At 40.1% G+C, this 13,389-nt stretch overlaps 1 protein-coding gene across 1 annotated transcript in view; it reads left to right on the top strand.

The window, feature by feature from the left end:
- Positions 1 to 10,644, top strand: part of NSMAF (neutral sphingomyelinase (N-SMase) activation associated factor) — a gene marked incomplete at its 5' end in the record, with an annotated part of 26,164 nt that extends 15,520 nt beyond the window's left edge. Inside the window, 12 exons of the mRNA XM_010085238.1 lie at positions 270 to 312; positions 758 to 921; positions 1,670 to 1,778; positions 3,127 to 3,185; positions 3,879 to 3,946; positions 5,575 to 5,642; positions 5,870 to 5,993; positions 6,704 to 6,787; positions 7,778 to 7,928; positions 8,329 to 8,431; positions 9,490 to 9,599; positions 10,280 to 10,644. Coding sequence (XP_010083540.1) covers positions 270 to 312; positions 758 to 921; positions 1,670 to 1,778; positions 3,127 to 3,185; positions 3,879 to 3,946; positions 5,575 to 5,642; positions 5,870 to 5,993; positions 6,704 to 6,787; positions 7,778 to 7,928; positions 8,329 to 8,431; positions 9,490 to 9,599; positions 10,280 to 10,374 — 1,178 coding nt within the window. The remainder of the gene's footprint in view (positions 1 to 269; positions 313 to 757; positions 922 to 1,669; positions 1,779 to 3,126; positions 3,186 to 3,878; positions 3,947 to 5,574; positions 5,643 to 5,869; positions 5,994 to 6,703; positions 6,788 to 7,777; positions 7,929 to 8,328; positions 8,432 to 9,489; positions 9,600 to 10,279) is intronic.
- Positions 10,645 to 13,389: the final 2,745 nt, after the last annotated feature.

Raw genomic sequence — 13,389 nt, 5'->3', positions numbered from 1 at the left:
GGGGGGTGGTCATCCTTCCTTTATGAAAGGTCTGATTTCTTCTGAAACTTTCTCTGAGTCTCTTAGAAATCCTAAACTTTTTCAAGTAAGAAACCTAGGACTAAACCACAAGACCTCAAACTCCATAGCCTGCTGAAATAGCTTAGTTGCTTAGTATAACCAAGTTGAGTAAAAAATACAACTTTTTTTTATAGTAGGTATGCAAGACAAAGAAAATGAGCTTTATATATCTACGTTGTACAAATGAACTTTTTTTTTCTCTTCCCCAGTGTTTCACCCATTAACTTATGAAGGAGGAGTGGATTTAAACAGGTAATTAACAAGAATCAGAATATCTTTGTTAAAGCAGTTAACTAAATTTCTCAGTATCCTTCCAAGTTCTCTGCTGGCTGTAAAAGTGCTCTGTACATGAATGGTGTAGTGCTTCCATTTTATCCTCCCAAATACGCAGTGAACCAGCATCATGTTGTCATTTTTAGCACACATTGAAAGGGTGCTACTTGAACTTCTTCAGTCTGGCTTTTGTGAAATTGCTTTTTTTTTTTTTTAATTGGCGAGAATACTGTCATCATACATAAACAAAATAATGAAGCTGCTATATGACTGTCCGTCACATCTGTGGTAAATCACTTCTGTAAGAACTTGTGAAAGCTCTAGTGCTGTAGTAACCGCACGTATGCGCACATTCTTTCAGGGGAGGGGAGAAAAAAAAAGTACTCGCCTCCTTGGCTTAATTTAATATCTTGTTTTTGTAAAGTATTATGGATCCCAATGAAAAAGTAGCTCTGCTGACACAAATCTTGGAGTTTGGACAGACACCAAAACAGTTGTTTACAATTCCTCATCCCCGAAGGATAATACCAAAGTTGAAAAGCTTGTCTCGAACATCTAGTCACAGCGGTTCCATAACGGAGTCTCCAGGTAAATGTATAACAGATAAACTGACGATGCAGTGGATTTGTAGTTTTGAAAGTTCTGTATCTTTCTCCCAGAGGATCTCATTATACAACTCTCTTGGCCACTTTCCTGTAAGCCAACTCAAAATAAATCCGTGAACTAACTTAAACTGGCAAGATGAGTTTCAAATTTGAAAATACAGACATTGTTCTGCATTTTTGCCTTCTGTTCCAGTGGTTTCTTCTGGGACTGCTCAACCTCTGCTTTTGAAGCCTGAAACTAAGATGCCATGGTCCTCATCAGTTTATAGTAGAAGTTGTGACATTCCTAACAGGATACAATAGAATAATAAAAGCACATGCTGTATTGTAGCAGTAGATAGCTTTCTTGGTATTTTTCATTTGGAAGGGTCTTGCCATGTCAGCGGAACACCAAAACATCTCTGCAGAAAAGTTATTTTGTGTGGTTTTTGTTTGGTTGGTTTTTTTTTGTTTTTTTTTTCCATTTTGGAAGTGTATTCTGTAAAGTCTTCAGTTTAAAAGCCCTGCTTTTTGGAGAAAAATCATATTTTTGGCTGTGTAAACCTATGCATTCAGGAAGAGATTTGTAAAAAAGTTAGCTCCCAGCGTAAGCCAAAAATTCTTATTCCTGGAGCTCTGCATGATTTCTGTACTTTTCTATTTATGTTTGCAACTTCAGGTACCTAGTTATTTCAAATCTATCTGTCTGTTTTCTATTTGTGATGTAACTTCATTGTGGCATTTTATTGCAGTTTCTCCAAATGAAGAATCATTTGAAGATCTGACAGAAGAAAGCATAACACTTGCTTGGAACAATATTGCCAAACTAAAATTAGATGAGCAATATAAAATTCACAAAGAGTAGGTATTATTCTTTTCTTTCGCAGTCAAAATTGTTCCATTGAAGTGAAGGGGTGGGGTATCTGTGTGTCCATCTGAATGATGGCTTATAGTTGAAGGTCAGTACTTTTCTTTTAGACAGCTCATTGATTTGATTACACAAGATGAATTTGAGTATATGATGGGTTATCAATCCAGAAAACGCATTTGTCACCTTTGTGGATGTTGTTGTTCCTTATGCAGATCTAGAGCTGAGTTCATTATCATTGTAGTACCTGAAGCAGATATTGATTTCCCTTCTCTAAAACTGTGATAACAGCAGCCAGATAAAGACTCCCATGTATTTATTTATAACCCCAGGAGGACCCAACTTCTTTTTCATCCCATTTGATTTGAAAGGTTAAGCCACTCAAGCTGCTGCTGTATGAGCAGTTTGACAAGTTTCCAACTGTAGGTTTTCAGTTAATCCAGGAACCAAACTACTGTTCTGATGGATTCCTAGGAAGCCATGAGTTAGCAGGGGTGCTTCAGGTGAACTTTGAAAATATCTGAAAACAATGAACAACAGCAGCTCTATTTTAAAGAACAGATTTTTCCTTTAGCCCCATCCCTTGTCCTAGTGGCTGGACTAGTAGGAGGATTTCTTACTGCCTTGGGTGCAACTACTTTCTTGGTGACTGTAACCCAGTCCAGAAAAGAACATTCTCTTGGCCAGAAAAGGAGGTAATACTTGAGGTGAGAAAGGGCCTCTGTTACCAGATCATTAGGGCTAGGGAGATCCTGATCCTGAAAACACTTGAATTTCAGCTTCTGATTCTATTTTTTTCTTTCTGAAAGCTGCTGAGAAAAAAAAATAGAAGCAGGTCTGTATAACAGAATTTTAGCTGTGTATAATGCTCTGTGTTTCCTAATGACCAACCCTCTGACATAAGCTATATGTCTGCATTTCTAGACTCTAGTGACTTTGCCAGTGTCAAATTTGAGGAGCAAAGACATGCAAGTTCTGATTCTTGACACTTGAGGTATTCATTATCTGCTTGTAGGCAGGTTCCTGACTCTTTTTGTAGCTAATCCTAAATTGGAAAGGCTGAATGTGAAACTATTTATCCTCTTAACATGGGCATGTCCTTTCTAATGAGGATGCAGTTCTTAGAGAACAATATGGGGAATACGTACTGCTGTTTCACATATTATATCAAGGTATATTTTTGCCTCGAGGCATATAACACACCACTGCAGTGCTTTTACTCTTGAATGTCTTAGCTCATACAGAGATCAAATTATAAATTTCAGTTATAGTCAATTTACAGTGTGGTGGTGAAGATTCCAAACCTATGAAATCACCTCTAAGCTTTCTTGTATTAAACAGGGCAATTACTGGAATAGCAGTCACTTACAATGGGTCGTCTGTTTTCACTACATCCCAGGGTAAGTATAATTGCAGAGGTATTTACTAGAACCTGCAGTGTAGACGCAGGTTAATGTTTTGTGAACAAAATAGCATGAAACTCTGAAATTTAGTTAAGATTGAATCCCATTAATATCGTTGCTGAGAGCAAAATGAAGACAGCATTAAATGGGATATTTCTGGAATCACTGAGTTCTGGTTTATTTACAGTCGTGAAAGGAGTGGCCCTAATCTTCTGCCAAATGCAAGATTCTTGTCTTCATTTGATGTTAAATTCCTTCTTACTGTTTGAGGGAATTTCAGTATTCATATGTGAAGGCTGCTTCTGTTTGGCTTTTGGATTGCCACCTTTGCAAGTCACCTATTAAAGAAATTAACTTAAATATCTATTTCCAGTAATTGAATAACTTAAGTACATGAATTTGTTACGTTTTAGATCACTTTGACTCATGGATTTCAAATCTATATCTAGGCTTAGGATTTCTCCCTTTAGATACCAGAGTTGTCTTAGAGTTTGATGGGCATGGGGGAGTCCACTGGTGCCACACAGGCTAGGTCCAGGCTCAAGTCATTATAAAGAGCTTCTCAAAGACTGAGAAACCTGTACCTGCTTTTCATAGTAAGATATTTGAATATTCAAACAGGAACAAAATGACTAGTTTCTATAATATAAAACAGTCCTTTTATCTTACTGTTTTATCCATTATTCCCAGATTCAACTCTGAAGATGTTTTCCAAAGAATCAAAAAGGATCCAGAGAAGTGTGTCCTTTTCAAACATGGTAAGTTGCTGTCAAAATACAAATGAGATCGTTGGGAATCTTCTGAAAGCTACTCGCAGACATAGCTCTTAGCATGCATCAATGCCTCTTTTCTTCCCCTGCCTACTGAATTGTATTGTTTGTGAATAATTTAGCAGAGTGAACTGAGACTCTGTCAGCCTTCCCCAGGGAGACAGAGCATTCTGCAAATATGGGAAGGGAGCACTAAAGGGTTGCACTTTACTTCTGTGCTGCCTCTGTTCTGAGTTGCCCTGCCGTCCAGGGAAGGGCTTGTGTCAGACAGAGATAGTCTGGCATGAGCAGAGGAGTCTTCCTGAACAACCTTGAACTGACCAGAATCACAAAGCTTAAATTCCACCCATGTGCTCACATCCAGCATTGCCTTAGTGCTCCAAAGTGTTTGAAGCCTGTGAGTCAGCTGGCAGAGGAAAACCAAGCACAGGGAGTAGAATCTACAGTGGGTGAATTCAAGCCATCCTTCCTCAGTGAGCAGTGATCTCCACTACCTCTGAACAACATTTTTCCTCTGCTTCTAAAACAGGACTTGGAAAGAGATTCTGTAGTTGATTTTCTGTGCTTGAGCACTGTAGCAAGACCTGGGTCATAAAGATTCACTCCTAGCTGTCATGTTCAGAGTCCTTTATTGAGGCAAGACACTAGGATATATCAGCCTTCTCTGTACCCTCATCTCTAGGGGGGACAAAAAAAAGGGAAATAGGTTACCCCAACAGAAGCCATAGAATGCTCTAACAGGTCCCCAGTTGCAGAATCAAGACCCTGCCATGGCACATGCTAGCAGGTGAATCTAGATAGAGCAATTCTCAATGCTTTAGCCAAGGCAAACTTAGGAGCGTTGCTTCGTGGCACTGTGAAAAGGGAGCTCTTCACTGAATCCTAGGCCAAAAGACAGTTTTTCACAAGGAGGCCTTGGGTACTCCTTTTATTCTTCTCTCTGTAGTTTTAGTGCTAATCTGGTGCAGCAATGCTACAAGCAGTAGTCTTTTCACAGTCCAACAGCTTACTGTTTTTTAGAACAGCTCTAAAACATGAACAATAACAATACCAGTAGAAGCATTACAATGGATTTTTTGCCTTGCTGCTTCCAGTGATAGAAATGTAACGGAGAAGCTGTCTATAAAGAATGTTTCTTGTTGAGAATAGTAGGAATTAGATAGTCACATCTGTTGTTTGAAAGAGCTGAGCTGATAAGTAGCTGTCACGGAGAACAAACATCAAAGGAAACCTTCATTTTTAGTTTCTCTTAGCTGTTTGCATCTAGAATTGACAGTAGCTTATGAGATAAAGAGCTGACCCAGTTTCTCCTGAGTGAGGAATTATGTACCATGACCTTGAAATACCAGCGTTTTGAAAAAGGAGATCCATCAGTTCTGTATGTGTTGCTGAACTTCAGTGCTGCCTGAGATGAAGTATTCTTGCCACTCGCTGTCCAGCCTATAAGGTTTTTCTTGCTTCGTGTTCGTATAACACCTGTATGTTGTCTGTATAGAAGATTAAAATGCTCCTTGTTCTCCAAAAGTATGTTGATGTACTTCTATGTGATTTGAGGGAAGAAGTGGAACACTGATTTTTTTCTTTTTTTTTTCCTTCTTTTTTTTTTTCCTTTACAGGCTTTGTCATCTTGTCTAATCTTACCAGGAGATACCACTGTCATAAGTTCTTCATGGGACAATCATATGTGTGTATTTCCTTCCTATTGACTCTGTTGAATAACATTGAGTGCCTTGGTCATTATGTTTATGGTTTTAGAAAATAACACAGAAATCTATTGTTATTAAGCAGTGGCTGTATTTCTACTTTTTTTCAGTAGATTTCTGTTAGAATCTGTAGAAGCAAAGTTACTTTAATCTGTTTATAAAAAAAGTTTTCTGAAGATGTAATGCTTTTGTAACCTTTTCCTGTTAGATATTTTTATTCCATTGCATTTGGAAGACAGCAAGATATCTTAATGGGCCACGATGATGCAGTCAGTAAGATCTGTTGGCGTGATGGGCGTTTATATTCTGCATCTTGGGATTCCACTGTGAAGGTTTGTGTATGGGTTTGTTGTACTTCAATAACTATTTATAGCCAGCACTTTAATATTCAGCGAGCCAAATGCTTTGGAGTAGATGGACCTGTTGTACTAGAATAATAACTTGGCTACTATCAGAGTAAGTTTATTTCTAGAATATCTTCTTCATTTAGTTGTATCTCAACTGTTTCAAAGCTAAAGTGTTACTTAAATTTCATTCGTTCTTACTCTAAATGTGGGGGTTTTGGAGGCAAACTCTATTTGTTGGAGGAACTGGGATGTTGTGACCATGACTAGTGATTCTGTTGGGAGTGCAATAGGCTTCTAAAATGTTTCCATTTAATAGTTTTGTAGCTTATGTCCTTCAGCTAAGTGGACCAGGAACTTGCTCATCTAAAGAGCATGCCTAGGGTTCAGTGGATAGTTGGGAAATTAGAGACAGGCATGCATTTCCCCAAGCCTTGGGGATGGCTTTCTGTCAGTGTACGTTCAGGGTGGTGATATAAGATATTCCGTAAGTTCTCTGGAATCAACGTAGTCGTGTTTCATACTGCTTAGGGTAAAGGAGTTCAGCTGCCGTGTGTTGGTGGTGTCGTCTGCCACGTAGGCAAGACTGGCAGTTAACACAAGCAGCCCTCCGTGTGGTGTGGGAATTCAGTCCTGAAGAAACTCACCCAGAGTTCTGCCAATGGTTCCTCGAGCAAACTGCACTGTCTGTGTTGTAGGTGTGGCACTGCATTCCCGGCGAGACCCTGAGCAATAAAAAACACCACTTTGAGCTGCTTGCGGAGTTAGAACACGATGTTAGCGTAAGTATGGCGATATCAGATCTCAGAATATGAAAATTAATTGCTTATCAAAATCAAAGGCAAGGTCTAGCGGATTGGGGTGAGGGGGTGGTTTGTTTTGGGAAGTGTGTGTGTGTAGGGGTTTTTCAGTTGGGTTTTTTTTTTGCCTGTGCCCCCTGCTTCCTTGGTTGAAAGGTCCACTCCTGGACACTGAACCAACAGAGGTCTCTTCCTTTGTCTTGCCCAGCCTGTGTGCACCAAGTTCCAGGGGAGACAGGGAGGACTGGTGGGTTTTTTGTTTGCTTCTTTGTTTTTGAAAACAGACTGGTGGTTTTTGAGTATTTTCATTGTTACAGCTTCTTCTTAATATACCTTTGCTAAAGGTGAGCAAATGAGAAATAATTTGTGAGTTGTTGACCATGCTATAAAATATCTATTACTGAATTTCACTGTAAATATATAAACACACTGTGTGCAGTGAGTCATAAATGTGTAACTGCACACTTATTGATAGCCTCTAATGTCACTCTGGGAGGATATTTACAATTACTGTGTTTTAAACCTTCTCAATAGTATTTTAACAGGTCACAACACAGGCAAATGCTGAAACAGCTCTGATAGCATTTAAGAACTGTACCCAAGAGAATTGGAAACAACTCATGGCTAGGAAGTTGTTTAAAAGGAAAGAAGAATTTTACCCTGAAGGGTAAAGGATTCCATTAGGTGGAGTGTATGGGTACTAAAAGCAATCTGAAATGTCAATTTGCGTTTCTGATTCTGAAAAGAAAAAACATTTTAAAATATCATCAAAGGGACCTATCTTTTACTTTTTATAGGCAGGATTTTTAATAATTGTACTGAATTAAGGATGTTGCAGAATTAAATGTAAAGGCTTTTTGTAAATAAAATACCAGCTTATGGATTATGGGCTTGCTTTGTGTATGTTTAAAACCTGTCTCAGAGTGGCTCACATGAAAGAATAGGAAAATCATGGGATGTTTAACTTCCTAGGTAAATACCATCGACCTTAATGCTGCAAATACTCTCCTAGCATCTGGAACCAAAGAGGGTACCCTTAGTGTTTGGGATGTTCCTACAGCAACAGTGCTGCACCAGTTGCCGTGTCATGCTGGAACTGTGTTTGATGCTGCTTTTAGTCCTGGTACGTTGGATTTCAGTTTTTAATATGGACTTTTGGGAGTTTCAAAGGGAATCTTATTCCTGCTATCATGCAATATACTCTTGGTATTGGAGTTAACTACTTTAAGGAGGATGAAGGGATGGTTTGGATTGACACATGTCCATCTCCATTACAAAGAATTTAGTCATTGTACGCAAGGCCATACTAGACTGTTGACCAGCAGTCTCAACTCTAAGCCAATTTGGTTTATCATTGCTTGCTTAGAGACTTAATTTACAGTAAATTATCTATAAATAAGTGGGTCAGGCAATTTCACACCCAACATGTACTGCAGACTGCTTTGGTAACTAGAACTCAATGTCTAAACATGCTTTGTTGTTGTTTTTTTCTTTTCTTTTTTTTCTTTTTTTCTGTTGTACAGACAGCAGACATCTGCTCAGCACAGGAGAGGACTGCAGTTTTAAAGTAATCGATGTACAAACTGGAATGCTTATCTCTTCTGTAAGCACGGATGTGCCGCAGAGGTAATTCTGAGAACGTACAGGTGATGAACTGTGTGGCCAACGTGGTGAGCTGCAGAAATGCTTGATGGTTGGTGATGGCAGAATGGAAAGGGCAGGAATAGTGGCAAATTTGTCTTATTGAATTACTTTTTTAAATGTAAAGGCTAACACTGTAGCTTGTTGTGTGCATTATGGTCAAGCTTTCCAGACTGGGACAAAACCAAACGAGTATCTAAGTAAATAACTTGAATTTTTTCAACAACTTTGACTTCCATAAAAGGTGGTGAGAACTGTAGCTAAGCAGCTGTTCCAGCAGCTGAGCTACTGAAATTTCTACCAAGTAGACAGTTCTCTTACTTGAACTGCCTCTGTCAATAATCTCGATTTTGGTTTTGGACTTCTTTTGGGGAAGGAGGGGGCTGGGAGGTGGGGGGCCTGTTGCAGTCCTTTCTTTTTTGTTTTGATAATGTAAGAAAAGACTGGCTGTTAAAGAATGATCACTTTTTCACAAACCAAAATGCATACAGATTTGTGAAAATGGGTTCTGTGTGGTTTATCAGGTAAACAGATGGAATGCTTCCTGAGTTACTGGAGTAAAAATACAGTAGCCATACTTGGAATACACTTGTTTGTCTCGTGTGTGTGTGTATCCATCAATATATATGTGCGTATGCATGCATATATATTTTTTTTTTCTTCAGTTATTTCCCTGAAAGTCCTCTTTGCTCTTCAAGTGATTGTTTTAGGAAGACAAAGTGACAGAATTTCAGGTGGTGGCTCATGAGAGCATGTGGGTACCATACATGTGCCTGGGTCCTTTCGGTTACGAGAACATGGTTCATTCTTCTGCCAGGGGAAGGGCTGGCTGGCTGGCTCTAGGGCAGTCAGAGGAGCAAGTTTGGGTTGTGAACCTTTAAAATAATTTGGGAATAACATTTCCAGGAAGACTGTGTTAAAGGGTAGAGTTTTCTTCAGTTTTGTACCTACATTTTCCATTCTTTTTGGCTTAGTCAGTTTGGAAATGTTTGGCTCTCATTATAGAAGAGCTTGAAGTGAACTGATTTCACACTTACTTGCAGGTGCTTCAAATGGGATGGAAATACTATCTTATCAGGAAGTCAGTCTGGTGAATTACTGGTTTGGGACCTTCTTGGAGGAAAAGTTATGGAAAGAATCAAAGGACATACAGGTATGCCTGAACTGTTCCTTTTCTCAAATTGAGAATTGCAATTTTTCAGTTCTGGTACTACTGATGAGTTTGAGAGTCATCTGCTCAGTCAGTGGGCTGTTCCTGATGTTATTGTTACCTGGAACACCAGAACTAAAAGCAGGTCCACATGAGCCTCCTAGGAAATTTAATAGCAGTGAGGAATATTGCTGATGACAAGACTTGACAAAGGTAAATGCCTGGGGATAGACATGCTGTAGCCTTGTACTCTGGAGCTTGACCTGTCTGGGGATCATTCTGGAGCTAGGGGAGCCTTTCAGAAGTGGACTTCTAGGCATCTTGCTAGAAGATGTGAATACACTTTTTGTAGGAGAAGTCCAAATGGCAGAGTGAAAAATCCCCCTTTGTAGAGAAACCTCCTCCCATAAGCCTTTAGCCAGTGTGCCACCTGCATTGTAGAATCTCCTCCAGCTGCTAGTGTCCCTCTGGCACCCAAAGCCAACGGAGGCAACATGAGATCATTGCTGTGAGTAAGAACAGCCACCTAGCAACCTGCTACAATTCTTCCTGGTATATTTGGTGTCAATGTGAACCAAACTAACGATTGGATGATCCTGTACTCTCTTAAAGAGATCTGTTCCATCATCTGGATTGCCACTTGGATTTGCATTTAGATGTACTCGGTTTTTGTTTTCCCCCAGGTGCTGTAGTGTCCATGTGGATGAACGAACAGTGCAACAGTGCTATTACCGGAGGGGAAGACAAACAAATCATGTTCTGGAAACTGCAATACTAAGTGCCTTTCCCTCCAGACATTTGAATGAACTCTTATTTTAAACCAAACCTTTTAAATGAACTTACCTGTGTGCAATGATGGCTGCTGAAGTTCAACCAGATAGGAAGCTTTGTTCAATGACAACTTTCTACTTCATGTTGACTTCACTGGGAGCTCGTAACGCCCACTGTGTATGCATTTGTTTTTCATGGACTATCATACTGAAAATGCTTGTCTAAAATGATATCTGAGATGAAATTAAAGACCTATTTTTCTGTAATTAAAGGGCTCTTACCTTGCAGCACTGTTTGATTTACATAGAATACGTCATAGCATGCTGGTTGAACTGGCTTCAAAGCAGCATTTGCATTCTTGACTTAAGACTTTAAGGATGCTTGCAGCTTCGTGCCATGTCTCATGACATAATGTCTGTACCTCATGTGTAGTAAAACCTTCTTCCTAGGGAAGACGCATACACCGGTAAATCCTGCTTTCAACACTGCTAAGGCAGCTGTTGTTCTGAGCAGTGGTCAGTCTGTCACATCTCCAACCCTGGCTATTTACAGAGGCAGTAAGAACATACTCTATATTGCTTTTTCCTATTGAAAAACAGCACTGATGTCTTAGGGGATCAATTCTGTTTCGTTTCCTTTCGGGCTAACAGAAAACAGTTCTACACACATGTAAGGTGTTGATATAAAGTCTTCCCCTTAGTGCTGTGCCTGAAGTTAGTGTTATGCTGTGTTACTACTGCCTTTCATCACGTCTGTTCCTACCCTTCTCTTAATCTTCAGCATCTTCATGTTTTGAAATATTCTCAACCTCTTTCAACTCAAATCATCTTTGAGATGGAATTTAAATACAGAATTTAAACAGAGGTAGAGCTCCTGGATTTATCTGATCCCTTCATGTCTTAACCCTGTGAAAAAGCAGTGTTCCACTGTCTCTCTAGGACTTAGTGATAGGATCTGCTGCAAGATGCTGTTCTGAAGTTAAAGATTTGAAATAGTCTTTAAATGGTTTACTACAGTAACCAGTATCAGCAGTGGTGATGTTGCCTCCGTGTGCCCCAAGGTGAGTATTTATTTCTCTGATGGCATTAAGATACACTGTCACCGTGTCCAGGACAAACATTCTTCTAAATTATATTCAGTCAGTCCTTTGTCTGTAGACATCCTGCCTTGGTTTTGACACCTAACAAACACCGATTTCAGGGCACGGGTATTTTTTTTAGCACTATAAAACAATTGTTGTATGGTATGGGGCTGCCCTGTTCCTTCACCTTTCATTATATTTATTTCCCAAATGTATCTGTATCTATGCCAAGAGATAGAAAAATCATATTCTACACTTACCTGGAACTGTCTTGAATGATGTCTGGATTGTGTTAAAAGCTTTTTCTGTGTCAAGTGTGCCTAGGAGTGGTTGTTTACCTCCCCCGGATTGTATTTTGTCCCTGGATTTTAATTTTTTTTTTTTTAAGCAAACGTGTGCAAGGAATTACACATAGACCACTCTTTTCTTCCAGCTTAACTCCAAAGTTTGTGTTCATATGTTTAATCATAGCTTACTCCTCAATGCAGGCTAGCGTCTACCTGAAAACAGGGTTTTTGGTTAGTTCTTTCCCTGCTGCTTGCTACATGCTCTAGCTGAAAGAAAAACATTAAGTACTTGTAGGGAAGTACTCCCTGTGTATTACTTCCAAGGGTTCTCCCCTGTAGTTACAGCTATCTGATAACAAAAAAAGTTTATATTCTTCTTCTTTTTGAATGTATCCATTTTAGTCTCAGTTTACTTTTAAGTTTTAGCCAGACTTGTACTTCGTAGGGAATCACAAAGTTTAGGTGGGCAAAGCCCCTTGGTCAAGCTGTCATCTGGTACCAGGTTTGCCCAGAGGAGGAGTTTTGAAGCTGCAACAGGTATAGAAATGGCTCCCGCTGAATCATCTGCTCCTAAGGAGAAGGGGTTAGAGGCGGAGATCAGCATTTCAAGAATACATTGTGCTGGGCTCCAGGGATTTCAGGGAGCTCACAGCTGACTGCTCTATGCCAGCAGCTATGCCCAGCAGCTGAGCCCCCCCTGGGATTCTCACTCATCTGCCCCACACCAGGATAGGTCAGAGAATCAGAAGGCCAAAAGGCAGGAAAATTTATGGGCTGAGATAAGAGACAGTTTAAGGGGAGAGGGCAGGGGGGGAGTGATGCAAGGGCAACCAGCACCTCCCACCAGCAGCAGGCTGCTGCCCAGTCAGGCTCCTAGCAACAGCTACTTTGGAAGGCTTCCCCTCTCCCCCAGCTTAGGGCTGAGCATGATGTCAAACATTGGGGAATTGTTTTTTGGGCAGTCTGGGTCAGCAGTTCCAGCTGCTTTCCCTCTCAGCCTCCTGGCCACCCCCAGTCTACTCCCTGGGGGCAGGAGACAGACAGAAGCAGCAGAGGCCTTGATGCTGTGCAAGCACTGCTCAGCAATGGCAGAAACATGGGTGTTATCAACACTGCTTTAGTCACTGCTCCAAAGAAAGTAACTCCATCCCAGCCTGACCCAGTACACCCAGCAAACTGCACCCCATCTGAGCTGCTAACAGTTTGAAAATGAAACTGCAACTCTACAGTTAATGCATCCTGCAGAACAGCTGGGCTGCTATTCCAATGTAAGCTGACGGTAAGAAAAGAGTGAAGTGTATCTAGTTATAGTATCCCAGATCTAACCTTTTAAAACATTTCAACACTGGAGGCAGTGAGCTTCTTTAGAAAGCTACTTTAAACTGTATTTCCCAGCCTGTCTGTGTCGTTGGTTGAAACTGGCCTCAACTAAACAACTGCCTTCGCTTACCTTAAGCAGTATGCACCCATGCACACACACACGTCTAAAGTTTCAGTCATTTATTTGGTTATTTCTGAATCTTTAAGAACATGGTTAAGGCAGGAGATAAGCATCTTAGTTACAATTTGTATAACAAGTAATAAAAAGATTGATTAGCTGTACACTACTTTTATTGGATTGCTTACTTACTGAATGATGCCTTCAGCTCTATTC

Source organism: Pterocles gutturalis, unplaced genomic scaffold (assembly GCF_000699245.1).
Source record: "Pterocles gutturalis isolate BGI_N339 unplaced genomic scaffold, ASM69924v1 scaffold45160, whole genome shotgun sequence".
NCBI classification, from domain to species: domain Eukaryota; kingdom Metazoa; phylum Chordata; class Aves; order Pterocliformes; family Pteroclidae; genus Pterocles; species Pterocles gutturalis.
The sequence above is the reverse complement of the archived record's forward strand: the minus strand, read 5'-3'. Positions and strand labels throughout refer to the sequence as shown.